General features: G+C 39.1%; 1 protein-coding gene across 10 annotated transcripts in view; it reads left to right on the top strand.

Moving 5' to 3' along the window:
- Nucleotides 1-20,299, top strand: part of PAK3 (p21 (RAC1) activated kinase 3) — a 288,728-nt gene that overhangs the window by 202,452 nt on the left and 65,977 nt on the right. For 8 of the 10 annotated variants that reach the window (XM_070462202.1, XM_070462204.1, XM_070462200.1 and 5 more), the window contains 4 exons: nt 9,837-9,937; nt 14,261-14,305; nt 15,448-15,601; nt 17,143-17,180. In XM_070462202.1, coding sequence (XP_070318303.1) covers nt 9,837-9,937; nt 14,261-14,305; nt 15,448-15,601; nt 17,143-17,180 — 338 coding nt within the window. The remainder of the gene's footprint in view (nt 1-9,836; nt 9,938-14,260; nt 14,306-15,447; nt 15,602-17,142; nt 17,181-20,299) is intronic. The other 2 variants (XM_070462207.1, XM_070462208.1) reach the window with 1 other exon arrangement.

Consider the following 20,299-nt stretch of genomic DNA (forward strand, 5'->3'; position numbering starts at 1 on the left):
TGAGGTCGCAGAGGGTCAGACACGACTGACTAAGCATGCATAGCATGCAGACAACTAATCAGATGGTGACAGGAGAAGCTAAAATAGAGTGAGGTAGGGAACACAAGAGGAACTGTAGTTTCTTCCTGTAGATGGGGAAAGGCAGTAGAGAATTTGTTTTCTTTTGAAAATATTTCCAGTGAGGGGGCTGTGAGGCAGCCAAATAAAGGTGTTCAATAGGCGGTTAACTCCATGGGGTCAGAGGAGATCCACCTGGGGAGTCTTGAAAGTAGACAGTAATTGAAACCACACAAGTAGATGAAGTGACCTAAGGGAAAAGTGTGTTGATGATAAGAGATGAGGACCTAGGACAGCTCCTGGGGACTACTAGCTAGAGTCTACAGAAGACCCAGAAATGTACGAATAGACCCTAGGAACGAATTGTGTGAAAGATGGTGGGGAGACATTAGTTTCATGAAGATCATAGTCAGCATGTCAGTTTTGACTGAAGTCAGTGACTGTGAGGACTGAAAAATTGCCATCTCACGGAGGAGATCAGTTTGGGACCTCAGATTCATTTCAGTGGTTTGGAGAGTGAGGGTTAAGGAAGTCTAGATTGCCTTTTCAAGAAGTTGAAGCTAGAGAAGGAGTGGTTGAGAGATTATAGCAACTGAAGAAAGCTATGTGGTAGCAGGGAGTTTTAATTTTTAAGGACAAAAGATATCTCAGCATGTATTTTTAAAGCCAGATATGAAGTGTCAGTAGAGAGGGAGAGACTGAAGATGTAAGAAGAAATAGGAAATAATCAATGGAGTGAGAAACCACCCCCCCTGGAGAAATGAGAGGGACAGGGATGTAGAGCACCAGTGAGGGCATAAACCTCAGGAAGAAGGATAGGACAGTGTTCCAGTAAGATGTGAAGGGAGATGTTACTAATGGAGATACATTACTAGGAGTGGGACTGAAAGTGAAGTTAAAGGATTTCCAAACTCATGGCCTCTGTTTTTTTTCAGTGAAGTAGAAGGAATTTCTTATGCTGAAAGTAAAGGAGGGGAGGATGAAGCAGAAGTTTGAGTGAAGTGGTGAAATTCTAGAATATTCTCTAAGAGGAATGGGAAAGGAAGTTGGCCAGGGCCAAGAAGGGTGTTGCAAGCACCACTGATGACCCAGTTCTGGTCCATGACCTTTATAGTAAACACCAGTCTACATGGTTGTGATTTTTTTCCCCCAACAACTTTTACCAGCCTCGGTATGGAAATGGAGGTTTCATGGCTAGATTCTGTCAGGGTAAGGTTATGTTGGAGAGTTGAAAGAGGAGGTCAAAGGAGCATAGTTTCCAGGGCAGTGGCTTAAGGGCAGTTTAAATGATGTACTGTAGAGTCTAGGCCAGGAGGAAGCTGAGAAGTTGGCTAAAAATGGAAGGATCCAGGGAATGGAGGTTTTGTTGAAATCAAAGAATAAGTAAAATAGGAGTAATGACATGAAAGAGTGAGAAAGCTAGCAAAATGGGAAGCTGGGTCCAGAGAATAAGATAGCAGGGTTATCTGAGAGAATATTACAGAGAAAGGGTCATTCTGGATAATGAAAAGGCCTGAAATAGCTGTGATTCTCCACTCTGCACATCATCTATGGCACTTCAAAACATCATTTGCCTAGGCCTCCCTTTCAGAAATTCTGATAGGGTAGGTTCTGAGTGGGCCCAAGATATTTGGATTTTTATGAAACACTACAGGTTATTCTGATGAGCAGCCCTGGTTAAGAGCCACTCATGTAATGGTGGCCATGGGAATGGATTAAAGGAGTGGAAAGGAGATGAAGTTCATTAAAGCTGAGGGAGATCAAGGAGTTAAAAGGAGAGGGTGTATGTGACAGAGGTGCCCATCTGTATATTATGTTTAACAGCAAGGTGGCAGCACTGAGTGTTGGAAAGAATACTGGGAGCCAAAGTCAATGATAAAGGGGACTTGGCCAGGAGAACTAAATGGCAGTGACCTCAAAGGAGGGGGCTTTGTAGACAAGTGCAAAATTGCTGATCTCAAACAATTTGGAATAAAAATGAGGCAACTTTGCCCTTCTCCATTGCCCTAGGCCTAAAGATGTGGAATGGGGAAGAATGATCAGCGTCCATCAGGATTATCTGAGAAAGTGATGCCTTCGTTGGATAGCAGGGTTTAGAATGATTTTTCTCAACCCCAGCTGCTTAAGGAAATACTGGAGGACGTTTAAAAATCAACGATTCTGGGGACAACCCCAGAGTAGGGCTCTGAAATCTCTCTCCACCACCCCTCCAACTCTCTCTCTCTCTCACTCGCTGTCTGACTTTTTTGAAGTTTCCCAAACAAAATTGATGCATAGTGAGGTTCGAGAACCTAAGGCGAGAAGTCAACAGTGCCTTTAATGAAGAGGTTGGAGTGAAGGTGTAGAGGGATTTTAATGGAGTAAGCCCTAGTCACTAGAGGAAATGCAGAACATTGGAGTGGGAAATATAGGAGATGACAGATGACTTCTCCTTTAAAATGTAGGGGGATGGAGAAAGATGTCAAGATGAAAGACTCTGGAGAGACTAGCTGACCCCTGGAGTTACAGCCAGAACCCATATACATGCAGAGGGTCACAGTACTAAACACCATTTGTAGTTTGTGGTCCAGTCAGCAATTTGTGACCTTTGTTCTAGGTTCCAATAGAATATGGTTGATAGTCTTACAAAGTGGTGCTTCGTTGTGCTTCTGCTCTCTGCAAATATCAATCCAGAGCTGAATAGACTGCATCTTATGAGCCCAGGATTCAGGTTAGGCTGAATCTTAATATAAACAACAAATGCTCTGAGAATTTTCTAGAGGAGATACAGATATTTTTAGTATTCCTTAAAAGAAAAAGAAAGAAAAAAGTTCTTACTTAGGACCCAGTCATTGAACATTTGCTGAAGATTAGGCTCAAATCTATTGATTTTTTTAATGCTACTGAATAATAAATGTGGAAGTTGCTCAGTCGCGTCTGACTCTTTGTGACCCTGTGGACTGTAGCCCACCAGGCTCCTCTGTCCATGGGGATTCTCCAGGCAAGAATACTGAAGTGGGTTGCTATTTCCTTCTCCAGAGGATCTTCCCAACCCAGGGATTGACCCTGGGTTTCCTGCATTGCAGGCAGATTCTTTACCTTCTGAGCCACCAGGAAAGCCTGAATAATAAATAGTGCAACTATTAAGAGCATAGGTTCTGTGGACACAGCTGGGACCTAGATTCAAATCCTGGCTCTACCGGCTGTTGAATCCTGCATATGTGGTTTAACTTCCCTGAGTCTCACTTTCTTCATCTATACAACAATGTGTGTGTGTGTGTGTGAGTGCACACTCACTAAGTCATATCTGACTCTTTGCGACCCCATGGACTGTAGCCCACCAGGCTTCTCTGTCCATGGAATTTTCCAGGCAAGAATTCTGGAGTGGGTTGCCATTTCCTTCTCCAGGGGATCTTCCCAACACAGGGATCGAACCTGCATCTCTTGTGTCTCCTGCATTGGCAGGTGGATTCTTTACCAGCTGAGCAGCTCTGCCATATAAAATTGTGGTGGAAATTAAATGAGATAACCCTAGAAACACTCTGCATGTGGTAAATATTCCCTAAATGCTAGTGACTACATGTGTAGACATAAACCACATGCTAGGAAATGTGAGAATGATACAGTCTCTGCTGTCAAGTGTCTCAAAGTTTAGCTACAGAGATAGGTATGTAAAGAAGAAATGAAAATGCAGTGTTAATCAGGGCCAAGCTCAGAGTATACACTGGGTCACTCTATGGGAGCAGAAAGAGAAGGGCATTTAACTTTGTCTGCAGAGGGAAGACAGCAAAAGTCTTGCCAAAGGAGAGAGAATGCAAGAGTGAGTCTTCAAGAGTAAGGATTAATGGGAGTTGTCCACAGAAAGCAGAGGCATGTGGTAAAAAGTCAGACTTTCCAGGCCTCAGCCTAACACATGTAAAAGCTTGGCGGTAAGAGAGAAGCTGGCAGTTGGGGGAGTATGAAATGGATATGGAACAGTGGGGGCCACATCTAGAATAGACAGTGGAGAGGCAAGCCAAGGGCAGATCATGCAGGCCCTTGGCTTACATGCTAGGGTGCATGGGCTTTGAACATCTAGATAATGGGGGGTCTTAAAGGCAGAAATGTGGTCAGATATGTATATTCCCAAAGATTATTCTGGCCACAGAGTAATGAGTCACGGAGGGCAAAATTGGAGATAGTAAGACCTGGTGAAAAATGCTGGTGCCTTGGACTAAGATGATGATGATTTGTGGAGATGAAAGAAAGAAGATGGATCCAAAATGAGTTAGAACATGATGACTGATTAAGATCTAATTAAAGAAGAAGTCAAAGAAACTCCCAAATTTAGGATTTGGGCAGTTGGGCCAGTATTGAAATACTCAATAGCCAAAGTAAGCATGTGTCTGCTGCTGCTGCTAAGTCGCTTCAGTCGTATCTGACTCTGTGCAACCCCATAGACGGCAGCCCACCAGGCTCCTCCGTCCATGGGATTTTCCAGGCAAGAACACTGGAGTGGGTTGCCATTTCCTTCCCCAAAGCATGTGTCTAAGACCCAGCAAATTAGGGCACCCAAAATGTGAAAACATTTTGGTTTGGGATATACAGTAGTTAGACAAGTTAATCACCATAGGAACATCAGAACTTTTGTGGCTTCCTTACCTTTTTTATGCAGTAGGATTGTTTTTATTTGAGAGAAAGAGTCATAATCTTTTCATTGCTTTGAATCTCCCAAAGAGGAGGAGTCCAAGGCCTTAATCCTCCTCTGATCTGGGCAGTGAGTGGTTATCATTTCACTGAGAACATGGACACTGAAGGAGGAGCAAGTTTGGACGTCCTGCCTCTGTTATAATTAGTGCTATGTGATGAGAATGGCATAATTAGGCTTATAAGGGACTGGCAATTGGGGTGACCTTAGGGATACACCATTAAGCTGATTCTCATAATTCAGCTTAAGTAGTAGAGCTTCCCTTGTAGCTCAGTCGGTAAAGAATCTGCCTGCAGTGCAGGAGACATGGGTTCAATCCCTGGGTTGGGAAGATCCGCCTGGAGAAGGAAATGGAAACCCACTCCAGTATCCTTGCCTGGAAAATCTCATGGACAGAGAAGCCTGGTGGGCTGCAGTCCATGGGGTCACAAAGAGTCAGGCATGACTGAGCAACTAACACTTACTTACATCTTAGTCAACATGCTTCAATTGTGCTGCCGTCGCTAATGGAGAAGTAGGGAGAGCCTGTTTGCTGGCAAGAGAGATCTTGAATGCAAGTTGATATCATGATTAAAGATATAGCCTAAGCTAGGGGTTCTTAACCTGGATCCTAGGGAAATTTTGAGCCTCTGAAGTTATATTCAGAAGTGTGTATATGTGTGTATAATCCAGTTTTGTAGATAGAAGTACCACAGCTTTCTTTAGATTTTTCATAGTGGTCTTTGACACCAAAATAGTCACCAATCACAAGTAGATTTACTGTGAAGTGAGTTCAGCTGCTTCTTCAGAGATTCTCACTTGGGATTTCTCCAAGGCTCTTGAAGGAGTCCTAGCATTTTTGTATTGTTTTTACTTAAAGGGAATATTCCTCTCAAATCACATAAAGTCTTTGTACCCACAAAATCTGTATCTACCCCTGCCAACCACAGATTAGGAAACTATCCAACATGAGTTAGTATCTGGGAGTGAATGCCATCCAAGAGAAATGAATGCCAAAGACTGCTAGGAAAGGAAAGGCAGAATAAGAAATGCCCATCAAATAAAGAATGATTACTTAGGGAGGAGGAGGATCAGACCACATTGTCAAGGAAACAAAGAGAGGTGTTTAGCCAAGTTCAACATGGATGGGAGATCAGGAAAGAGGAAAATAAGAAAATGATTACAGGAGTAGCTGGGTGATCAGTGGTGATCAGTGGACTGGCTGGAACAGAAAGCTGAGTGTTTTGTTTGCCTTTCTGGACAAGTAAAAGTGGTAGTTGAACAATTATAAGTGGTAGTTACGGTCTATAAACATGCAAGGGAAGTAGAAGTATCTACAGAAAATGCTAATCTTCATTGTTCAGTTAAAATGATAGTCAATAAAATAGATTCACTGTAAATCTGGAATCTATACCCAGTTGAATTTAGATGGCACATACATACTTTTCAAAATGAGTCCTAAATGTGTTCTATGGCCAGGCAAAGACTTTGAATGACCCTTGTCCCCCTCACCCACTCCCCCCCCCCCCCACTGACCACCTCGACCTTTCTTTCCTAATCTTGTATCTTAATCCTCTTACTTCTTGAATTTCCATATTTGTGTGCCATATCTCTGTCCTCTGGCTGGCGAAAGGGAGCAGTGAGAGAGTCGAAAGAGAAAAGAAGCTGTAAGAGTGACCATTGGATATGAAATGTTTTGAATTTAAAATTTATCCTGGGTAACCCACAGAACCAGTAATCCATTATGGTTAATTGAATGTTGTCTAAAATTCAGAGCAAGGAAACATCTATTTGAAACAGAATGTTCTAAATTTACCACCCTGGCAACTCTAAAGTTGATTGGTTTCAATTGGGCAAAACTGGTTCATGCTGACTTACCCAGTATTAGGAGGGTATTATTTTTTTGACTGTGAAATACAGCCATAGCAGAGATACATACTCAAATTTGCTGATATATAAATGCCATCTTACAGTGTTTCCACAATAATTTCCTCCTGGGATTATTTTTGAGATAGACTAATTTCATTACAGTTCCCAAATTTATTTCTTCAGTGATTATTCCTTTAAAGTTTTTTGACTTATTAACTATTGAAGTATTTGTTCATAATTGTGTCACTATGAAAAATCTGTTACTTGAGGACAATGATTTTGAATGACTACTATGACAAAATGTATAAGGACATGGAAAAATACCTATAAACTCTTGGAATTGGTTTGAGGTTTCTAGTTCAGTTCAGTCTCTCAGTTGTGTCTGACTCTTTGCCACCCCATGGACTGCAGCACACCAGGCCTCCCTGTCCATCACCAACTCCCAGAGCTTACTCAAACTCATGTCCATTGAGTCAGTGATGCCATCCAAACCATCTCATCCTCTGCTGTCCCCTTCTCCTCCCACCTTCAATCTTTCCCAGCATCAGGGTCTTTTCAAATGAGTCAGTTCTTCCCATCAGGTGGCCAAAGTATGAGAGTTTCAACTTCAGCATCAGTCCTTCCAGTGAATGTTCAGGACTGATTTCCTTTAGGACGGACTGGTTGGATCTCTTTGCTGTCCAGGGGACTCTCAAGAGTCTTCTCCAACACCACAGTTCAAAAGCATCAATTCTTCAGCACTCAGCTTTCTTTATAGTCCAACTTTCACATCCATATATGACTACTGGAAAAACCATAGCCTTGACTAGACAGACCTTTGTTGGCAAAGTAATGTCTCTGCTTTTTAATATGCTGTCTAGGTTGGTCATAAAGTCTTTTAAATTTATGGCAGCAGTCACCATCTGCAGTGATTTTGGAGCCCCAAAAAATAAAGTCTGTCACTGTTTTCGTTGTTTCCCCATTTATTTGCCATGAAGTGATGGGACCAGGCGCTTACTCCTTGGAAGGAAAGTTATGACCAACCTAGACAGCATATTAAAAAGCAGAGACATTACTTTGCCAACAAAGGTCCATTTAGTCAAGGCTATGGTTTCTCCAGTGGTCATGTATGGATGTGAGAGTTGGACTGTAAAAAAAAGCTGAGCACTGAAGAATTGATGCTTTTGAACTGTGGTGTTGGAGAAGACTCTTGAGAGTCCCTTGGACTGCAAGGAGATCCAATCAGTCCATCCTAAAGGAGATCAGTCCTGGGTGTTCATTGGAAGGACTAATGCTGAAGGTGAAACTCCTGTACTTTGGCCACCTGATGGAAAGAGCTGATTCATTTGAAAAGACCCTGATGGTGGGAAAGATTGAGGGCAGGAGGAGAAGGGGATGACAGAGGATGAGATGGTTGGATGGCATCACTGACTCAATGGACATGGATTTGGGTGAACTCCGGGAGTTGGTGATGGACAGGGAGGCCTGGCATGCTGTGGTTCATGGGGTCGCAGAGTCAGACACAACTGAGCAACTGAATTGAACTGATGGGACCAGATGCCATGATCTTAGTTTTCTGAATGTTGAGTTTTAAGCCAACTTTTTCACTCTCCTCTTTCACTTTCATCAAGAGGCTCTTTAGTTCTTCACTTTCTGCCATAAGGGTGGTGTCATCTGCATATCTGAGGTTATTGATATTTCTCCTGGCAATCTTGATTCCAGCTTGTGCTTCATCCAGTCCAGCATTTCTCATGATGTACTCTGCATATAAGTTAAATAAGCAGGGTGACAATATACAGCCTTGATGTACTCCTTTTCCTATTTGGAACCAGTCTGTTGTTCCATGTCCAGTTCTAACTGTTGCTTCCTGACCTGCATATAGGTTTCTCAAGAGGCAGGTCAGGTGGTCTGGTATTCCCATCTCTTGAAGAATTTTCCACAGTTTGTTGTGATCCACATAGTCAAAGGCTTTGGCACAGTCAATAAAGCAGAAGTACATGTTTTTCTGGAACTCTCGCTTTTTCAATGATCCAACGGATGTTGGCAATTTGATCTCTGGTTCCTCTGCCTTTTCTAAATCCAACTTGAACATCTGGAAGTTCATGGTTCATGTACTGTTGAAGCCTGGCTTGGAGAATTTGAGCATTACTTTGCTAGTGTGTGAGATGAGTGCAATTGTATGGTAGTTTGAACATTCTTTGGCACTGCCTTTCTTTGGGATTAGAATGAAAACTGACCTTTTTCAGTCCTGTAGCCACTGCTGAGTTTTCCAAATTTGCTAGTACACTGAGTGAAGCACTTTCACAGCATCATCTTTTAGGATTTGAAATAGTTCAACTGGAATTCCATTACTTCCACTAGCTTTGTTCATAGTGATGCTTCCTAAGGCCCACTTGACTTCTCATTCCAGGATGTCTGGCTCTAGGTGAGTTATCACACCATCATGGTTATCTGGGTCATGAAGATCTTTTTTGTGTAGTTCTTCTATGTATTCTTGCCACCTCTTCTTAATATCTTCTGCTTCTGTTAGGTCCATATCATTTCTGTCCTTTATTGTGCCCATCTTTGCATGAAATTTTGTTTCTAGGAACAACCTGAAATTAATTCAGTAAAAAGCAGCAATTTGTTCTTATTTTTTGTTTTTTTACTAGCAATGTTCTGGGTATGATATGATTTAAAACATTTTTAATAATAAAGAGAGACTTGCAACATTATTGATTTGCAAGAATATTCTCACTGAAAGAAGAAATATTCTCACTAAGCGTCTGTTAAGATATGCTTTGTAATGTAAACATGTAAAATTTAAAAGTTCTAGTTACTTGATATTTAGCTATGGTTTAACATAGAAACACTTATGGATAAAAAACTTATAGATAGTTTAAGCACTTTTCTATTCATTCTTTCTAATAGTAAAGCTTAATTTTACTTGAGTTTAATGAATTTCTTCTTTAGTAGGTGATATTTGATTCAGCAAAGCCAGTTAAATACAATCTACCTGGATACCTGTTGATTATATCATTAGACTGGTAAAAGATATAAATCAATTTGACTACAAGTTTTGTTTGAATTGGATTTGGGAATTTGTAAATTATTTGGACCTGACATTTTGTCCAACACTCAGCAACTTATTTAATTAAAATTATAAATTCTGGAGTTAAATATTGTTATAATTGCATTGGTCTCAATTGTCATTCAGCTTTGTAATTATTTTGATGAACCTAGCTGTACAACTTATGGATGCCAAAACTTTATCTCAAATAAATACATGTTAACATTTTGCCTTTAGCCAATAAGAAGAAAGAGAAAGAGCGCCCAGAGATCTCTCTTCCTTCAGACTTTGAACATACGATTCATGTGGGGTTTGATGCAGTCACCGGGGAATTCACTGTAAGTAAGCTTCTTATTTTGTTTTGTAAGGCATGAAAAAATTCCTTTGTGAAAATCAGTTTCAAGGAAGAATTGCCACGTCCCAAATTATCAGACTTGATGTCTTTGGTGATTTCAAGGAAGATGGACTTTGCCTAGACTTTCACAGGTGGAACTAGAGAGTGGCTTTAGAATTGGCAAAATTATTTTGTTCATCGTGACAAAAATGTCTAATTGTGGTTAGCCTTCAACTTGATTGAAAATGCTAATTTGCCATGGCACAGGAAGCATATTCTAGATAGACTCAACTTGAGATTGTTCTTTATCACGTGAAGTGAATCAGAGAATCATTGACTCAACTTGGCCAATGAAAACAGTCTATCTGAATAATTCAGGCTTTACATTGGAACCTGGATTACCAAGATAAATTAACCACACTAACCAAAAATCTCTGTAAAATCGACCTTTTTTTCCCTTTGATTTCAAGAACATAAGCTTATATACAGGTATATTTTATAGACATTCAAAACAACAAAACTCATATTTCAGGAAGAAATATTGATGGGTGTATTGTGTGCTTTCGTGGTTATATACTTACTCTATATTTGTATATATATAATATTTGTATATATACTATGCAAATATATATATACAATCCACAATAAATACCAATAAGAATTTTCCAGAAAGGCTACAACTATAGATCCACTCTTTCTTTGGATATTGGTAGTGCCCAAATGGCACATAATCTCAGATCTATGATATTTTATGCCTGTTTTTTTTTTTTTTTTAAAGATCTGGCATTTTTCTTTTAGGTGGATGAAGGAAAAGATATAGGTAGAAATATGTCCTCAGGAAGATCAACTGCTTTTTCATACTAGTAAGGACCTCAGTCAAAATGTGCATTCTGAGATAATGAGTAATTTTAAATGCATTCTGGAAAAAACATCTTTGATAGAACCATCTCCATTGATTATTGGCTTCTTAAATCAGAGAGAAATTTAGATATTAAATAAGTAAATTTCCTATTTCATAACACGATGGTTAGTGAGTAGACTTTGTCATAAGATTAAATTTTTAAAAAGAAGGAACAAATTAATTTGATTTAGAGAATCAAACCATGTTTCTGAATTAACAGACAAGTTATCTTTTTTCTTAATTCCGGAAGTAAGCTGTGTGAGAATGAAATGGTAATTGATTAAACATCTTAGTCTTGCAAAGTGATATAAACTTATTGTATGTTCTCAGTAGCAAGTAGAAGAGAATATTAAGAAGTACTGACATTAAATAAAGTTGAGATAATGGTTTCACCAATTTCATCATTGACATCAGAGACATTATTTAAATGGCTTTGAATTTGAGCCCAGTCTCTGTTCTTTGCTGTATTTGAGAATATTCTGTTAGCTACACTTAGAAAATGTAACCCCACTGTCACTGCTACCACCATCATCACCACCACCAAAACCAGCAAATCTTTATATATTTGTATTTTGAATAATCTGAACAAGTTTAGATTTTAAAAAATCATAAAAAGATGACTTTTTTTCTGACGTTTGAAACAGTAAAAGCACTTAATCATTATAAGTTTTCTCTTAAAGTGCTTCACTTATTTAAGAGCTCTCTTTCCCAGTTTTGACCTTTTTGTTTTCTATGTGCTTTTCTTCTGTTTTATTGTCTTATTTCATATTTCTCTTTTCTTTTATTCTTCCTTTTTGTTTTTGGATGTGAAAATTTTCCCCTCCACTATTCTCATGTGATATAGTCTGGTTCCTTTCCAATTTTTAAATTTTTTCCACTTTTTCCTACTTGTCTGACGTCTTATGATACAATTTTTCTTTTCTTTCATTTGTTCTTTATGTGTTTTGAATGGAAGTGAAAGAAAGTGAATCACCAGCATTTTGCTGACTTTAGATCAGTCATTTTCACTTTGCTATCAATTAGAACCCAAAGAACTAATCGGAGCAGTGTGGGGGAGCAATATGTGATGGGCAGACTTTCCAATCATGAAAAACAGTTCAATGCAACTAAACTAAACCGAACAAGAACTTTTCCCCTCTTCTCAAAAATCTAATATTGAAATAAAGTGTTTGATGCAGTTGTTAGAAATCCACTGAATATGGATAAGACACAGGCTAAATTTGGAAATCTGATGTACTTTATTGTCATCATGATAATCTTTCATAGCTATCTGACCCCACATTATTTTTTTAAAATACCAAGTTCTTTTTTTTTTTACCATCTTAACCTGTGACTTATGTTTTCTGGCTTTAACAATACCAAACGATAATAAGCTTTTAAAAGTCATTTTATTGGTAGGATTTAGAATTGAGTCTTAATTGCCCCCGTACCACTAATTGATTATGTGTATGTGCGTGTGCATGTGGAGGGGGAGGGACACATTACTAAATTTGCCCACTGCAATTGTTGAGGTTGAATTTTGAGCAATTGGTTGAACTATCTAGTCCAGTTGTGTCACAAGGGCCTGTTACTTAGAATATTTGGACACTGATTTGGTGTATTGCTTGGTGCTTATCCTTTGACTAATCGGCCCGTAAAACCTTGTACACTTGATCATATGCTTGGACCCTGAGGTTAAAATTAGGTTGGGAGGTGAGATTTGGGGTATGAAACTATTACAAGTCCTTACCCTTTATCTTGCCATTTTTGTCCCAAATACTTCAGAACTCCCCCTTCCAGACCTCTAGACCTGTGACGGTCGCTTCAAGTCAATCAGAGGGAAAAATGGTATGAGTGATATAAATAATAATTTCTTCTGATAAGATAAATGCTTGGCCTGTTGTATCATGCTGCCATTCTCCTGGACTACACTGGACAATCCCCAGCTTGATGTACATCTAATTGTTCTTACCTACATGGTCAGGCCTTGACTGCTCCTGCTTCTGATGCTCACACGTCTAGGTCTTCATGAGCTATCTGACTTCTGGGGTTTGTACCTCAATTTGGAGTAATGAGATGGCTTTCTGTTTACATCCCTTTGTGGCATACATTCAAATTTAAGTGTTAGGTCTCATTGATGAACTGGTTTATCTCAACTTAAAAAAGGAAAAAAGACGTTATGTCAGCAGCATAGTCACATGGTAAGTATAGTTGTCTGGAAGATCTTTTGCAGTTGACAGCAGTTATTCCTGCTGTCTAGTGATCATAAGACTATTATCACAAAAGTTTAGAAGTGCCATGAGAATGTATAGTAACCGCAAATATTCTAATGATTATGGTAATGATCATGCCAGTGATGTCCGCTCTAGTGGTTATGTGCAATGCATACCTGGTTTTGTAACATTTAATAACTCCTTTGGCCATTACAGTATTAACCAAATGCTATTAATTGCACTTAGAATCAGAACTGGGATCATGCATGGGCTCCTGAGTTCAAATTTTTGGCTTAAAGCTTTAGCTTCAAATTGTGTGATGAATGCATGTAAAAGTGTCCTTTTCACTGTGCTTGGAGTAACCCCAAATGCCAGGAATCAAAGACCTGTATCCCAAATCAAACCAGTTGGGTCAAAGCATGTTTCTGTAGTGTTGTAAATAATATCTTTATTTAGACAAAGCTGTTACCTTATATCTGGTCTTATTATGTGGGAAATGGGACTTTGGAACAGCAACATTAAAATGGAGATTGTTCTTAATATGGTTTGAAATGAAATGATTTCCCTTCCCTGGTCTAAATGACTAAGAAATTCAAACAGAGTCTGGCTGTGTGGGAAATCCTTAATCTATTTTTTTCTAAGCCAGCCATGACTTTAGCTCCAAAATACAGAAGAATCACTTTAATGAGGTCAAGGTTAAATTCAGCACCACGGTATAACTCTTCTTTGAATTTTAGCCATTCAGACACTTCCCATGTGAAATTGAAAATGGTTCACCAGAATTGGGAACTGAAATTTGTAAGTTCATCACATGGCCACTGGCTACCTGTGATCACTCAGTTGTAAAAGACGACTTACAAATTATTGTTGAAGCTTTTCATGATGCCATCCTTCTTTCCTCCAAATTCATGTTTCTGCCTTTTAATAATTTCTCTAGCTATGTAATGGTAACTCTTACGATTGCCTATTTATGGAGGAAACATCTGACCAAAAGTGGAATTGTTGCATCCAAACTTTGGAACATTGTCGTTTTCTCTGTTTTCTGAAATCTGTTGTCCTGTAGCCTGTCCTGGCCCTTATTTAGTTAATACCTCCCTATTCTCACAACCGCCCCACTTTAGAAGGGATTACCCCCTCCCCATTCAGACCCATTGGTTTCATCTCCTCCCACCTTCTAAGTTGTCCCACATCCTGTTTTAACTTTCTTTTCTTTCTTTATTTACGTCCATTACAGCCAGATCTCTATGGCTCACAGATGTGCCCAGGGAAGCTCCCAGAGGTGCGTCACAGGCCCAAAAGAAGCTTGCATCAAAGTGCTTCTTTGAGATGTCATAGCACTGCAGCAGCAGGTTCATGTGTGTGCAGTAGAGTTGTTGCTTGGCTTATCTCACTTTTTTGTTGTCATTCCCAAACTCTGGAGGCCCACGTCACACATTGTTTTGCCGAGACTTCATAGGACAAAGCCACGTAAATTGTGTCTAGATGCACTTCAGGAATAGTGTGTCTGTTTCTCGCTCCAAGTTGCTCTTGGAGGTTGGATAATTATGAAATGGGGGCATCCATAGGCCGAACATGTAGGAAAGGATGCAAAGCTCACCTCCCAGTGTAATCTTTGCAATTCTCCTTGGTTAGAGTACCAAACACTCCCTCCTCTCTGCTCTAAATACTTTGGATGATTGCAAATTTTCACAAGGCTTTGGCTTGGTTGCCACAGTCCCCAGGTTCTATGTGGCCAATAAACGAAGTGGGGAGGAGGGGATAGAGGGAGGAGAGGAGAAAGCTGCAGGGAAAATACCCAAAGCAGCCTTTACTATTTAGCATTCCTGTGGTTATTGTTCTGCCATGATTCTGTTTTTTTCTCCTCTCAATCCTTCTTTATATTAAAGTTCTAGACCCCCCAAAAAATTGCATTTGATAATCACAAAATATAAACTGACCAAGGTTGAGGCTTTCCTTTTATTCTAAGAGATATTCTAATTACAACATGCTCAGAAACAGCTTATGTTATTCTAGCCGTATAAAACCTATTGATCTGAACTATACTATGCTGTGCACAAATTTAGAGAAGTCTTGCTATGTCTGCCCTGAGTCGCCAGAAAAAAATAAGCTAAGCCGTAAACATCATTTCATGGATGAGCAGAGTTAATATGGAGGTGATTTTCATGCGCTTTTTTTTTTTTCTATCACAGTCATACTCCCACCCACCCTTTTTAAGTTGGATCCTAGTTTTACCTATGTGTTTTAATTAGAGAAGAGAATGATTGCATTAAGTTACTAACTTTAAATCTAGAGTGTAACTTCAGTTTCCCAAGTGTAATCCTACAGGTAGCATGGGCTTCTTGGTGAAGAACTTTACTGGAACATGAAAATGCAGCTGCCGAATGTTCTGAGCTGCCATTCTTTCCCTTTGGTTGTCCACAGGGAATTCCTGAGCAATGGGCACGATTACTCCAAACCTCCAACATAACAAAGCTGGAACAGAAGAAGAACCCCCAAGCTGTTCTAGATGTTCTCAAATTCTATGATTCCAAAGAAACAGTCAACAACCAGAAATACATGAGCTTTACATCGGGAGGTAAGAATAAATCTAAGATATCAAAAAGTAAAGGAGCCTCCAACTAATAAAAATAAATGAAAAAAAAAAGTAAAGGAGAAGGAATTCCCTGGTGGTCCAGAGGTTAGGACTCCGTGCTTTCATTGACACGGGCCTGGGTTCGATCCCTGGCTGGAGAATTAAGATCCTGCAAACTGTGCAGCACATCCAAAACAAACAAACAAAAAACTGAAGTCATTTCAGTCTCAGAACTTCAGGATTAGAACAGAATGCCTGGAGGGCATTTGAAGACAGATCAAGCTCCTTTTCCAAATGACTTCAACATAAGTCAGCCAGAGGATAAGTTGGAAGCTGAAGTTGATGTTAGAAGATTTATGGTACTTGGGTGATTTTAGAGCTCAAACAAAGAAATTGTCCAGTGAAGTAGTAATTGTCAGTTTGGATCAGCAGTCACAATTGTTGTTTTGTCTCTTCACTGGTGTGAAGACAGTCAAGTCACTTAGGATCAGGCCTTGTGATGTGTTCATGAAATAAGAGGTGTCTGGATCAAACCCTGGTCTCTTGAAATTTATTATTTTATCCCTTTGATCATTGAATTGCACCATGATGGCACAGCGCAAATTTTATGGTTGCTGGATTATTTTGATCAGACCTCAAAATTAGACTTACAAAAAAGACATATGTCTTGGTATAAGAGATCAAAATGGCTGTGTTCCTCCTGCCCTATCTCAGCTTCATTTGCTAGCATGTGATCTGGGCTTTGACATGCTGATGTCCAAATTTGCACTATAAACAACTGGAAAATATACCAAAGAATAATTTTGCATTTTGAAAAGGATAATCTGGGTTGAATCTCTAAAGCAATTTATTATTTTACATGTAAAGGAAGAAGAGAATACTATCATTACAGCTCCAGCTATAAAGAGCCCCTCCCTCTTGGCATTGGTTTTAATACATAGGGCAGCTTTGCAGAATTTGTTCTTTATTCCATGTTGCCACTGCTTTTTAACCGTTTTATTTTTATGTGTCGAATTTTCTCAGCTTACAAAGATGAGATCCTGAAATCTAGCTTAGAACTCAACAGTATCTGAGTTATTGCTGTATTCTGAAACTCACCATGTGTTTTCTTGATGCTCTCATGTTGTGACTAATAGCGTAGGAAGGGGAGGGAAGGAACAGAAGGGGAAAAGAAGGCAGGGTAGGAGGAAGGAAGGAAGGGAAAAGAAGGAAGGAGGGGGAGAGGGAAGGAGGAAGCTGAGGAAAAATTCTGAATATAGATGAGTAGAGTCATACCAGTCAGCAGTAGGTAATCTCAGCATTGCTCAGTATAGGTGCAATTCACTGGAGGCCTTCATTAAAACCTATAAAATGGGATGGCAAGAATATGGTGATGATGCAAGGGTATGAACTATTTTAAGAAAAACATCATTTGTCATGATATCTATTTAATACTGAATTGAAAATTTTCCTTCTGGTCAAACACATGTGGTTTTTTAGAGCATAGTCTTTCAATGAGGCAGTCTTTATAAAACAAAGCTAATATCTTTATCTTCACTTTTCAGATAAAAGTGCACATGGATACATAGCAGCCCATCCTTCGGTAAGTGAAAAATTGAAAATGGTCTTGTATGTTTGGTATTTCTGGTGGTCCAACAGAATATAATTGTGCAGGCCCAGTTTTTAGATACACATAGAGTCTTTTAAAAAAATAGTTTAAGAGGTATAATTTAAAATGATAAAATTCACCCTTTTTACAGTGTACAGTTTGATGATGAGTTTTAGTAAATGTATATACCTGTACCACTATCACCATAATCCAATTTTAGAACATTTTCATCACCCCAATAAGGTCTCCCAAGTCTGCCTAGAGTTAACCCCATCCACCCCACCCTAGCCCTAGGGCATCACTAATATGATTTTATGGATTTATCATTTTGGACACTTCACATAAATGAAATAATATAGTATATGACCTTTGGGGATTGACTTTTCTCACTCAGAATATGACCCAATTAAGTAAGTCTTATCACTGTCTCCATTTTACAGATGAGATTCAGAGAGGTGAAATAACTTGTCTAAGGCCATACCACTACATCTTTTGGTGTCACCTATTCCAACAAACTGAGATGAAGTGGGGAGGGGATAACTAAAAGTCCCATAGATAGTTTTATCAGAGAAGTGACTGGAAAATAAGGAACTTAGCTCAAGGGCCTTGAAAGTGCTATAGTATCTGAAAGAATACTCATACAGAGAAAATCATCTTAGACAAGGCTTCTTTTTGTATGAGTTTCATTTTGATAACCTGATAGAAATAATTTCCTGCCCTGTTTGCTACCTTAAGAGTGAAATATTTTAATTAACATTAGCGAAAGTTTCCTAACTGCTTATTCAGAGTCATAGATAATCAAGCTAATTCTTCCTTTTATAGAGGACAAATGCTAACCTGCTGATGTCACCCTGGGCAGTCAGTGTGACAGCAGTAAATCATTACTGGTGAAAATTAAAGACTCTCAAATAATATGGCAGTTCCTCAAAAATTTAGAAGAGAATTACCATGATCCAGCAGTTCCACTTCTGGATGTATACCCAGAAGAACTGAAAGCAGAGTCTTGAGTAGGTATTTATACACCCATATTTGTAGCAGCAATGTTCATAGTAACCAGAATGTGGAAGCAGTCCAAGTGTCCATCAACAGATGAATGAATAAACAAAAGTGGTATATCCTTACAATGGATTATTAGTCAACCTTAAAAAGGAAGGAAATTCTTACATATGCTACAACATGGATGAACCTCTAGGACATTATGCTAAGTGAAACTATCCAGTCACAGAAAGAAAAATACCATGATTCTGTCTATATATAAGGTACCTAAAGCAGTCAGTATCATAGATACAGAAAGTGGTTGCTGGGTGAGGTAGAAATGGGGTGTTGTTTAATGGGTACAGAGTTTCAGTGATGAAAAGAATTCGGGGGATGGATAGCAGTGATGGATGCACAGCAATGTGAATATACGTAACTCTCCTGCACTGTACACTTAAAAATGGTAAATTTTATATTATGTCTATTTTACCACAACTAAAGAGAAAACTTAAAAGACTAAAGGCTCTGGACATAAGTTGTTAGTCTTTTCCTCCACTTACAAGTGGAGGCCACTTGGGGAAAGTGGCTTGATTTCTGTGACCTGGCTTGATTTCTGTGACCCTCTCTTTCCTCAGTCTTAGCTGGGAATACTAACAATACTTGCTTCCTAAAACATTTGTGACTATTGAATATGATAATGCATATAATATACTTAGTACATTTCCTAGCACCTACTATGTGTTCATTAAATGTAAGCTACTACTGCTGCTGCTTTTAGATGGCAACAAGGACGAAAACTCATTCTCTCCACACATGAGACTTGCATGAGGCCCTGGTACTGGTGCCTTGCTCAGAATTCTCAGAACAGAGCAGAAGGTAGCCCTCCTGTTCTCACTGCTCATTGCCCTCCTGCTGCTTCTTTGCCGTGACAGCTTCCTGAACTCCATTGAAAACAGCACATGAAGAAAGATGATAACAAAGTGGGAAAGACAGAAATGCCAACCTTCCATCATCAACACATACCTTACCTCCCTTGATTTAATTACTGTCATTATTGTGCAATACTAGATAGGTATGTTGACAAATAGTTGTTATCTCTTTAGGGAGGTCAGTTATTTTGAACACCAACTTCCTAGGATGGTCCATGTGTTGGTTTTTATTGTAAACAGCTTTTATCTCCTAAGATACATTGGCCTTTTTTTAGCTTGCTTCTATTCGTTTTACTTGTAGAATTAAAACTAAATCTACATAATGTTCAAAATATTCCATCAGATCAGGAAAGAAACGAATGAACTCACTGTTTGAAGATAAGAACAACTGGAATTTACTTTTTAAAACATGTATCTATCAATGCCTCCTTATCAAAACTAGGAAATTTAGAGCTCAGTCGAGTTAGGGAAGAGAAATATAAATATAAAGAAGCACAGTACCATATGAATCATGTTACACACCATAAAATATGTTCATTTTCTATGAGAATTCAAAGAAAGGAGCTTCCTTCTATCTGGGGAGGGATAAAGGAAGCAGGCCCTTTTCAAGGGCCTAGTACAAAATACGCACTTGGTACATATTTTGAATGTTGAATTAGAAAAATGCTTCGTAGAAAATGTGGAATTTGAACTCGATCCTAAAGTTCAGATGCGATTTGGATCTGTGAAGATACAGAAGGGTATTCTTGGCAAAGGGAAAGCATGATAAAGGGCATGGTAGTGAAGAGAGCAAGGGGACAAAAGGGTAAGAATTTGAATGAAGACTGAGATGCAAGAAAAGGAATCATAGGAGTTCAGCTTTGAAAGTTAGGTTGGAGCCAAATCATAGAAGCCCTTAAATAGTATTCTAAGGAATCTGGTCTAAGTAAGTGTACAGGGGGAAGCCCTTGAAGTTTTGTTGAACAAGAGAGTTAAGTTATTAAAGCTTATGAAGGGTGATTTGATCACACATGTTCAGAAGGAATTAAGGACAGAAGGTAAGACTGGATGAAGGGAAACCGACTGGGGAGATATTGCAAGTATCCAAGGCCAGAGGTGATGTGGGCCTACGTGAGACAGTGGCAGTGGGAATGGAGATTAGATTTAAATTCCAGAGATATCTAGGTTACTGATTAGATGTTGGAGGAAAGGTTTCGGTCAAAGATAATT

The sequence above is a fragment of the Odocoileus virginianus genome, unplaced genomic scaffold (assembly GCF_023699985.2).
Source record: "Odocoileus virginianus isolate 20LAN1187 ecotype Illinois unplaced genomic scaffold, Ovbor_1.2 Unplaced_Scaffold_1, whole genome shotgun sequence".
Lineage (NCBI taxonomy): Eukaryota > Metazoa > Chordata > Mammalia > Artiodactyla > Cervidae > Odocoileus > Odocoileus virginianus.